Here is an 11567-nt window from a genome sequence, read left to right on the forward strand (position 1 = left end):
CCCCATTCAGAAATCTATCAGCTGTTCCTTCACCATTGCTGGGTCTAAACTCAAGGATTCCCTCCCACTGTCAGCAGCTTCCCACATCAACTCCGGTTGGTTTGCAATGGTGAGAAATGCCCTCTCTCAGCAGCATAACACAGCATCCAGAGCTGAATGGTGAGCCCACTCTTCCCTCAGTGAGCTACACTGGGACTGCAAAGAAACAAACTATTTGGCCCACCTTACATATGCCATTTAGTTTTCTGCTTTGTTCCATCTGCCTGTACCCAGACCATAATCCTTCATACCCCGCTCATCTTTGTACCTATCCGAACTTTTCTTAGGTTTTACAATTGAATCTGCCTCCACCTCTTCCTTTGACAGCTCATTCCACACTTGCAAGTTCCCCCTCAGGTTCCCCTTAAAATATTTCAACATTCATCCTAAACCTAGTCTCAACCAACCTGCGGGGGAAAAAACCTGCATACATTCAGCCTATCTGTACCCCTCTAACATTGTATACCTTGATAAGATCTCCCTACATTCTCCTGCACTCCTGGAATAAAGTCTAAACCTCTTCAACCTTTTCCTATAATGCAGGTCCTCAAGTCCTGGTAACTTAATATGTAAATTTTCTCTGCCCTCTTTTTATTGACTTCTTTGACAGGTTTATTGACATCTTTCCGGTGGCACGTGAATAGAAATTCACACCATACTCCAAATTCAACCTCAGCAAAGTCTTATACAACTTCATCATAACATCCCAACTCCTGCATTCTATGCCCTGGATTATAAATGCCAATGTGCAAATAGCTCTATTCCAGGTGTTATCCTGTGATTCCAATTTCAATGAATTATGAATATGTAGGCAAGTTGGTATAGTTTATAATCTAGCTTTTGTAGTTTATGTATTTAATTGCATAATTCAAAATATTTAGTCCTGAAGAAGGGTCTCAGCCTGAAACATTGACTGTTTACTCTTTTCCATAGAAGCTACCTGACCAGCTGAGTTCCTCCAGCATTTTGTTTGTGTTGCTTTCAATATCCAGCGCCTGCAGATTTTTGCCTGTTTGCAAAATATTAAGAAGTTTGGTTCAGTGAGGGCAGGACATTTGTTTTTACATTCTCGTAATATTAATTTCATACAGTAGTTTTTCCTCCCCTCTCACCCCAAAGAGACACTTCATGCAATCATGGTTCTGCATGATGCGTGTAAGCAGCATGGTCTCCTGAGGTTCCCTCTTCCTCATCCAACCAGAACATCCTGTTACAAGCACCAGCTGCACATCAGTCACAGCTGGCTGATGCCTGACTTACAGTAACACAGAAACACAGGCCAGTGTTTATTGATTCCAACTAATTGGGGGGGTGGGGGTGAGTTACTGTCTTTTCCAGAAGTCTTTCCTGTTTTACTAGGAATTGAGCAGGAGTTAGAGCTCAGCTCTCTTACCTAGGTGAGTAACCCTGGCACACTTTAGACAGAGAACACTGCAGGCACTGTGCGGCGGTCCTGGAAGGAGAGGGTGTTTACACAGAGTGGGTAATGCAAATCAAGCAGACTGCATTGTCCTGGGTAGAGGCAAGCTTCTCAAGTTGTTGGAAGCTGCCCTCACTCATGGAAATGGAGAGTGTCCTGTCACACATCTAACCCAAGCCTTGGAGGTATGGAAAATGAGGCAGAGGTGAAGTGCATGGACTAACTCCACCCAAGCAAAGGGGTAATGTCCCATCAAATTCCCCACTCATATATTGTTCAGGGGAGAAAGGTAATATGGTAGCTGTGGCGTGCATGGACTAATCCATCCAGGCAAAGGGTAAGTGTCCCACCAAACTCCTGACCTGTAAATGGGCGATATGTAATGTGGTGAATATTGAGATTATACGTTAAAAATCACCCCGTTTGGGTGAGGTGGAGCCCATTAAATTTCTGATTTGTAGATGGGGAGATGTGATGTTGCGGTGGACATGGACTAACTTCATTTTAGGGAAGTCAGGAGTTTGTCCTGTCCCACACCTGACATGTGTACAGGAGAAAGACATTGGCACGTCAGGAGGTGAATCATTCCCCCTGGGATCCTTAACCTCTGCCTTGCCCCTATAACTATTTCTGTCACTGGTCCAGTTGAGTACCCAGTCAGTAGTGATCCATAGGATGTTGAAAATGGGGAATTGAATGATTGGAACATCACTGAATGCCAAAGGGAGGTGATAAGACTCCCTCCTGTGGGACATAGTCACTGCCTGACTCATGTGTGATGAGGGCACTGTCCACTAATCAGCCTATGTCTGATTGTGGGTTCTCTTCCATCAGTCAGGGTACTTCGGTTTGGGACATTGTGTTGCTGTTATATACGACTTAGATGTGGCCACACATTTGGAGTACTATGTACAGTTTTGGTCATGTTGTTATAGAAAGGCATGGTTAAAGTAGAAAGAATTTAGAAAAGATTTACAGGATGTTGCCAGGACGAGGGTGAGGTTGGACAGGCTTTCTTCATTTCTTGAATTGTAGGAGAACAAGGGGCAACCTTAGAGAGGCGTTTAAAATTATGGGGGCGCCTAGATAAATTGGATGATCACAGTCTTTTCCCCAATGTAGGGGAGAGGCAACTTAATCATGCAGAGTGCGGTAAGAACACAGAACAAATTGCCAGAGGGTGTGGTTCATGCCTGTAGAATAATATAATTTAATAAACCTTTGGAAGGGAAGTAGAGGGGTGTGTCTTAGATGGATATGGGCAAAATGCAGAAAATTGGAACAAGTTGGGTGGACACCAAAGTTACTATTGACTTGATGGGCTGAAGGGTACGTGTCTGTGCTGTACTGCTCTGTGACACTAGTTCTGATCATTTCAAGATTGGCAACTTCACTTCTCCACCAATCCACACGTCAGGAGTGTGATGGGCCACTCCCCAACTTCCTGGGTGGGGTTAGTCTATGCAATCCACATTCCCCACATGACCTGTCCGCAACTACAAGTCATTATGGAAGTTCAAATGAGGGAAAATGTTTGAGTCGCCAAAGGATTGAAGCCAGGAAAGAAGTGCTGGCAATTCAAATGGTCAAGTCAATTGAAGTCAAGTTCATTGTCTCTCTAACTGGCTGACATGGGCTGCACCATCTGCAGTGGAGTTGCTCATGGCATAGCTGAAGAAGCCAGTGCACTATGCCTGCCTAACTATCCTTTTCCTTTGTATCGCAGGCGAAAGGTGAAGATGTGATCTACACCAGGCCCAATATCATTAATCCGGGTACCAAGCCTACCAGCGAAGCTGTGGTTGACAACAAGACAGACTATGCTGAAGTGAAGTACCGATGATTTCCCTCCACTAATCAGAGAAAACTTTCCCCAAAATGCACTGAGAACTGCCTATGTTATCTGATTCCCATGCCACAAGCATGTAATGTCTCCTTGAGTTTTACTAATCCTTCGTCAAGTCCCACCGGGTGCTAGATGCCTGTAGGGCCAACCAGTCCAGCTCAACAGGGATCATCATGATGGGAGGGAGGAATGTGACTGCAGAAAGTATACAATGCTGGTCCCAGATCCCTCGGATTCAACATTCCACAATTCCTGGCCCAACCGGATCATGAAACCTCCCACTGAGATAATGTAGCCACACCATGGAATGTGCAGTCTCACACATTCCTTCCAATGAACACACATCAGCAAGCAGCTGGATCTCCCCCACCCCCTCCATTCTTCCACCCTTCACCTCCTTGTGTCTGGTCTCCCCACAACTCCAATTGCCCCTCTGTGAGTGTCTGGTTTCTCCAGCTGCTTCCAATGTGCCGAGGAAGAAGTAGAGTCTGTTGCCTCAATGGTCCTTGTGAACACTTGCCCAAACCCCCTTGAAGCAATGAGGTGAGTTGCACCGCCTTGCTCATACTCACCTTGTTCCAGTTTGTGGGATCTCACTGTGCCTCCATCTTGCCTCTGTCCTTCCAAGCTTGTGTCAGTGCCTTTTGCCTGTTGATGTGCTATCACTACTCCATGTGGAAATTCAATACATATATTTTTTTATTTGTGTATGAAGTGGTGGGAGGGGATTGATGGGGAGGGAATGTGATGAATGGTGCATGATTAAAACTTGAGAAGTTTATTTTTATTTACCTGAATGCACTAACTGTTGGCACTTTGTATGAATTTCATTGGCACTTCCCATCCTGTCTAGATGTTCTTGGTAGGCAACTTCACGTGGGCTTTCCCTTGCTCTGTGAGTGAAGCTGGTTCCTATCCCTCCAAGGGGCTCTCCAGTCCTGAAACTTCCACTATCAGAGAAAAATTATAAAACTGTCCCTCCAGAAATATGGGGTTGCTTTGCAAGTGATTCCAAACTAGGAACGTTTGGTGGGGTTTCACATGCCCCTGTTGCTGTTCAGCTCCTCGCAATTCCACTTACCTTGATGCTTAAGGAGACTCTTCAGTTCACTGTCAGTTCCATCAGCTCTGCTTTGAGTAATCCACAAAGCATATATCTCTTCATACACCAACTCCCTTTTGTGGTCTTTTTGTAGCTTATTGTCCTACCTGGAGTGTAAGGTACAATAGTTAACCAAGCAGTACGTGGAAGGAAACTAGACCACGCAGGGAAGTCTGGTGGGGCATTGGCTAGTGGGTGTTGGGATGTATGGGAGTGGAAATGTGTGAACTTCACACAAAGAATACTGGAGAATGGAATCGAACCCCAGTGTCGACTCAACCTACATTTAAAACTCCAGCTTGTTGCTATGTGTAAGCAAGCCCATTGCTACTTACAAGAGCAATGAGGTCTATAAAATTAGAACAACCTCATCAGCTTCACAAATGGAGACTCCATAGATTGTTCCTTATTTGACCAAAGTTACCCTTAAAAAGCAGCTCCAAAAATAGATAATTGTTTTATTAAAAATATAAATCTGATGGGGAAGCAGATGATTCACACGAGTATTATTTAACTGATACTTAATTGTTGAAGCAGTGTAATAAATCTGGATTGATATAAATTTAAGGCAAAGTGAAATATAATCTGTTACAAAATGATTGCTATAAATGTAATATATGTATATTTCAACAGACATCAGCCAGTTATCAATCTGCACTGAATCATGTTATTAAAGAGCTTTAATGTTTCGACAATCACCATGTTAATGTGACCATGTTTTGCACCGATTGATCTTAATTTAATTGTGCTCTACATCTTCTCCAAGAAATATGTCAGTAATGGCTTTGAAACTGGATTCACTGCATTCATTGCATAGAGAGTCTTTGGTATTTCTGGGTTTTTATGCGATAAGGCTGCTAGACTCATGCCCATCACTCCTCTTTTTGCAGCTGAGATGCTCATGGCTGAGTCAACAATGTTAATTGCCTTTCTGAAAAAATGTAAACTAAATTTAGAATGTTCTGTGCCATTTCGTCCAGGGGCATTTCCCACATGCAGAGGGCACAGTGGGATGCAGGGAAATTGGGTTAGTATGGATAGGTGTAATAGTTAGCAGAGACACAATGGGCAGAAAGGCTGGCTTCACATGCAGAACTGTATGACTCTGGGAAGAGAGTGTATCCACAAGCAAGCATTATTCTGGCTGACTTCTGCACATTTCACATCTGGACTAACTTATCTCCCAGTGACTCGGGCCTCTCCACTTCCCCACTTAACACCACCTCCCTTCACCCCCCAAGCCTAGTGCTAGGAGACAGCCTGCACAGGAGCATGGTATCACTGGATTTAATCAAAAAACCCTGTAGATTTCCCACAACATACAAACTCAGGATCAGAATTAGAATCAGGCTTAATACCCCTGGCATATGTGGTTATGCAACAGTACATTGCAATGCATAATAAAAATATATTAGAAAGTTAAATAAATAGTGCAAAAAGAGAAAAGCTGGAGTAATGTTGTGTTCGAAAACTGGAGTAATGTTGTGTTCGTGGGTTCAATGTCCATTCATTATCAATGGGAAGAAATTAGGCCCTGGGTGATGGAGGTCCTTAATGATGGATGCCGCCTTTTTGAGGCATTGCTTCTTAAATATATCCTGGATGCTGGGGAGGCTAGAGCCCATAATGGAGCTGACTGAGTTTACAACTTTTTGCAGCTTCTTTTGATCCTGTGCAGTGACCCACCCCGTACCAGGTGGAGTTCCAACCAGTTAGAATGCTCTCCATGGTACACCTGTAGAAATTTGAGAGTTTATTTGGTGACATACCAAATCTTCTCAAACTGCCAATGAAATATAGCTCCTGTCATGTCTGCTTTGTAACTGCATTGATATGCTGGGTCCAAGAGCAATCCTCAGAGATACTGACACCCAGAAACTTGAAAATGTTCACCCTTTCCATTACTGACTGTTTGAAGACAAGTGTATCTTTCTGAACTTCACAATAAGTTCTTTGGTCTTACTGATGCTGGGGGCAAGGCTTTTGCCACAATACCAGCCAGGCTATTGATCCATCTCACTCTTGTACACTTATTGTCATCATCTGAAATTCTGCCAAACAGTAGTTGTGTCATCAGCAAACTTATAAATGGCACTTGAGCTATGCATGGCCACACTGTCGTAGAGGTAGAGAGAGTAGAACAGTGAGGGTCACCAGAGTTGATTTTCAGTGAGGTGGAGATGTTATTTTTAATCCACACAGATTATGGTCTTCCAGTGAGGAAGTGGAGGATTCAGATGCAGACTGAGGTACAGAGGCTTAGGTTTTGGAGTATTTTGAACAAATGTTGGAATGATTGTGTTAAGTGCTAATCTGCAGTCAATAAACGGCAGCCTGACTTAACCAGGTGATGCAAGGCTGTATGAAGAGCCAATGAGATTGCATCTGCTGTAGACCTATTGTAGCAATAGGCAAATTGCAGTGGGTCCAGGTGCTTGCATACCCAGGAGTTGATTCTAGCTATAACCAACATCTCAAAACATTTCATCACTGTAGATGTGAGTGATATTGGATGATAATCCCAAAGGCAGATCACCCTACTCTTCTTGGGCACTGGTATGATTCTTGCTCTTTCGAAGCAGGTGGAAACTTCCAATGTAGCAATGAGATATTGAAAAAGTCTTTGAACATACCGTCCAGTTGGCTGGCACAGGTTTAAAGTGCCCGACCAGGCACACCATTGGGGCCTGTTGCCTAGCAAGATTCACCCTCTCCACACAAAGAGCACCAGAGGTCGGGATCGAACCCAGGTCTTTCGGGAAGGGAAGTGGCATCTCTGCCAGACCTTAAAGCAGGTTATGTTAGATCGAAACAATATTGACCCAGAAGTCAAGAAAGATACACGATTACTGTAATTGTATTTGTAAAGATACATGAATACTGTACTGTATTGTTCGGGTAGATGGAGCTCGTCAGCCTGGGGAGCAGTCCATCTAAGAGAGGAAAACCTCTGATTTCAAACCTCTGCTGCCTTGCGGCCATACCCACTCATGGGAAAGGCTTTGGGAGTAAACCCTGAGGACAAATCCGGAGCTGGAGTCCCTAAAGCAGTCCGACATTGTCTTCAACCTTGTTTTGGCAACTCCTGCGACGTCACTGGTGCCAAGCTGTATCGGCCCTTGCCCTTCCCTTGGACAACATCGGTGGCACGGAGAGTGGAGACTTGCTGCGTGGGCAACAGCTGGTCTTCCATACACCCTTGCACAGGCCTGAGCCCTGGAAACCTTCCAGGCACAGATCCATGGTCTCGTGAAACTAACGGATGCCAGCACCACATAATTATTAGGTGTTGGTAACCAACTCCCTCTACTGTGATGGAGAGTGAAAAAGCGAAGGAGAACAAATAGAAGATAAAGAACAATGAATCTGTAGTCAGTTTACACTAAAAAATATCTCACTAGAGAGATAAATGAAATTGCAGTGCCAAGAGTAAGCCTATGAAATAGGTTCAGTGATGTAACACAGGCTACAGAGAAACTTCCAGAAAAATACAGATTGAATTATACTACAAATGTACGTTTAATGATGAGTCATTGAACAGTTGCACACATAGAGCTGATTATATAATTCACTTCAACTCCAAAATGATTCTATTACCTACAGACTCATTTTCAAGGACTCTTTATAGCTCATATTCTCTGTATTATTTTATTCTATTTGCACAGTTTATCTCTTGTACATTGGTGGCTTCTAAATCTTTGTCAGGTTATGAGTAGTTTCTTCTGTAACATTCTATTGCATTTATTTATTTTCAACTTAATGCTTTTAAGAATATAAACCTCAAGGTAGTATATGGTAAAACATGTACATGTACTTTGATAATAAACTTACATTAAAGGAGGAGGTACAGGAGCCTAAAGAGACGCAGTCAACATTTTCAGAACTGCTTCTTCCCATCTGCCATCAGATTTCCGAATGGACATTGAATCCATGAATATCACCTCAATTTCTTTTGCTCTCTATTTACACCAGCTACTTAACTTTCATTTCTTTTTGTAATTTATAGTTTCTTTATTATTATATATTGCAAAGTACTGTTGCCACAAAACAACAAATCTCATGACATATGCCAGTGATTCTGAGATTGAAACGCTAGTCATTTGAAGAGCATTTGATGGCTTTTGCACTGTACTCATTGAAATTCAGAAGAATGAAGGTGATCTAATTGAAAACTATTGAATGTTGAAAAGCCTTGACAGAGTGGATGTGGAGAGGAGGTTGCCTATGAAAAACAATAGGCACAGAAGTAGACCATTCAGTCCTTCGAGCCTGCACCGCCATTTTGAGATCATGGCTGATCATCTACTATCAATACGCAGTTCCTGCCTTGTCCCCATATCCCTTGATTCCCCTGTCCATAAGATACCTATCTAACTCCTTCTTAAAAGCATCCAGAGAATTGGCCTCCACTACCTTCCGAGGCAGTGCATTCCAGACCCCCACAACTCTCTGGGAGAAGAAGTTTTTCCTTAACTCTGTCCTAAATGACCTACCCCTTATTCTCAAACCATGCCCTCTGGTACTGGATTCTCCCAGCATCTGGAACATATTTCCTGCCTCTATCTTGTCCAATCCCTTAATAATCTTATATGTTTCAATCAGATCCCCTCTCAATCTCCTTAATTCCAGCATGTACAAGCCCAGTCTCTCTAACCTCTCTGCGCAAGACAGTCCAGACATCCCAGGAATTAACCTCATGAATCTACGCTGCACTTCCTCTACAGCCAGGACGTCCTTCCTTAACCCTGGAGACCAAAACTGTACACAATACTCCAGGTGTGGTCTCACCAGGGCTCGGTCAAATGCAAGAGGATTTCCTTGCTCTTGTACTCAATTCCCTTTGTAATAAAGGCCAACATTCCATTAGCCTTCTTCACTGCCTGCTGCATTTGCTCATTCACCTTCAGTGACTGATGAACAAGGACTCCTAGATCTCTTTGTATTTCTCCCTTACCTAACTCTACACCGTTCAGATAATAATCTGCCTTCCTGTTTCTTACTCCCAAAGTGGATAACCTCACACTTATTCACATTAAACGTCACCTGCCAAGTATCTGCCCACTCACCCAGCCTATCCAAATCACCCTGAATTCTCCTAACATCCTCATCACATGTCACACTTCCACCCAGCTTAGTATCATCAGCAAATTTGCTGATGTTATTCTCAATGCCTTCATCTAAATTGTTAACGTAAATTGTAAACAGCTGTGGTCCCAATACCGAGCCCTGTGGCACCCCACTAGTCACCACCTGCCATTCTGAGAAACACCCATTCACCGCTACCCTTTGCTTTCTATATGCCAACCAGTTTTCTATCCATGCCAATGTCTTCTCCCCGATGACCTGAGCTTTAATTTTACCCACCAATCTCCTATGTTGGACCTTATCAAATGCCTTCTGAAAATCGAGGTACACTACATCCACTGGATCTCCCCCATCTAACTTCCTGGTTACATCCTCAAAAAACTCCAACAGATTAGTCAAGCATGATTTACCCTTGGTAAATCCATGCTGACTCGGCCCAATCCTATCACTGCTATCTAGATATGCCACTATTTCATCCTTAATAATGGACTGTAGCATCTTCCCCACCACTGACGTCAGGGTGACAGGTCGATAGTTCTCTGTTTTGTCCCTCCCTCCTTTGTTAAAAAGTGGGATAACATTAGCCATTCTCCAATCCTCAGGAACTGATCTTGAATCTAAGGAACATTGGAAAATGATTACCAATGCATCCATAATTTCCAGGGCCACCTCCTTTAGTACCCTAGGATGCAGACCATCTGGATCTGGGGATTTGTCAGACTTCAGTCCCATCAGTCTTCTCATCACTGTTTCCTTCCTAATGTCAATCTGTTTCATTTCCTCTGTTACCCTATGTCCTTGGCCCATCCATACATCTGGGAGATTGCTTGTGTCTTCCTTAGTGAAAACAGGTCTAAAGTACTCATTAAATTCTTCTGCCATTTCTCTGTTTCCCATAACAATTTCACACAATTCATTCTTCAAGGGCCCAACATTGTTCTTAACTATCTTCCTTCTCTTCACATACCTAAAAAAGCTTTTGCTATCTTCCTTTATATTCCTGGCTAGCATGCGTTCATACCTCATTTTTTCTCCCTGTATTGCCTTTTTAGTTAAGTTCTGTTGTTCCTTAAAAACTTCCCAATCATCTGTCCTCACACTCACCTTAGCTCTGTCATACTTCCTTGTTTTTAATGCTATGCAGCCTCTGACTTCCTTTGTCAACCACTCTGGCCCCTTTCTCCCCTTTGAATCCTTCCTTCTCAGGGGGACAAACTGATTTTGCACCTTGTGCATTATTCCCAAGAATACCTGCCATTGCTGTTCCACTGTCTTTTCTGCTAGGCTATCTGTCCAGTCAACTTTGGCCAGCTCCTCCCTCATGGCTCCATAGTTACCCCTGTTCAACTGCAACACTGAGGACTCTGAGCTGCCCTTATCCTTCTCAAATTGCAGATAAAAACTTATCATATTATGATCACTACCTCCTAATGGCTCCTTTACTGCAAGATCGCTTATCAAATCCTGTTCATTACATAACACTAAATCCAGAATAGTCTTGTCCCTGGTCGGCTCTCGTACAAGCTGTTCCAAGAATGCATCCCGTAGGCACTCCACAAACTCCCTATCCTGTGGTCCAGCACCAACCTGATTCTCCCAGTTCACCTGTGTGTTGAAATCCCCCATAACTACTGCAACATTACCTTTGCCACATGCCAATGTTAACTCCCTATTCAACTTGCACCCAATATCCATGCTACTGTTTGGTGGCCTGTAGACAACACCCATTTGGGTCCTTTTGCCCTTACTGTTCCTTTTGCCCTTAGAGTCTGTATCCACACAGACTCTACTTCTCCTGACCCTATGTCCCCCCCTTGCAAAGGACTGAATCTCATTCCTCACCAACAGAGCCACCCCAACCCCTCTGCCCACATTTCTGTCCCTACGATAGCACGTATACCCTTGTACATTCATTTCCCAGGTCTGATCTCCCTGCAGCCATGTCTCCGTTATCCCAACAACATCATAGTTACCCATTCGCACCTGGGCTTCAAGCTCATCCGCCTTATTTCTGACATTTCGTGCATTCAGATATAGAATTTTTAACCCATTTCTCCTCTCTCTGTTTGAATCAC

At 43.5% G+C, this 11567-nt stretch overlaps 1 protein-coding gene across 1 annotated transcript in view; it reads left to right on the forward strand.

Moving 5' to 3' along the window:
• Nucleotides 1-5102, forward strand: part of LOC132399850 (carcinoembryonic antigen-related cell adhesion molecule 5-like) — a 96368-nt gene extending 91266 nt beyond the window's left edge. The window contains exon 15 of the mRNA XM_059980725.1: nt 3186-5102. Within this exon, the coding sequence (XP_059836708.1) occupies nt 3186-3302 (117 nt within the window). The 3' untranslated portion in view covers nt 3303-5102. The remainder of the gene's footprint in view (nt 1-3185) is intronic.
• The last annotated feature ends 6465 nt before the right edge of the window (nt 5103-11567 follow it).

The sequence above is a fragment of the Hypanus sabinus genome, chromosome 1 (genome assembly GCF_030144855.1).
Source record: "Hypanus sabinus isolate sHypSab1 chromosome 1, sHypSab1.hap1, whole genome shotgun sequence".
NCBI lineage: Eukaryota > Metazoa > Chordata > Chondrichthyes > Myliobatiformes > Dasyatidae > Hypanus > Hypanus sabinus.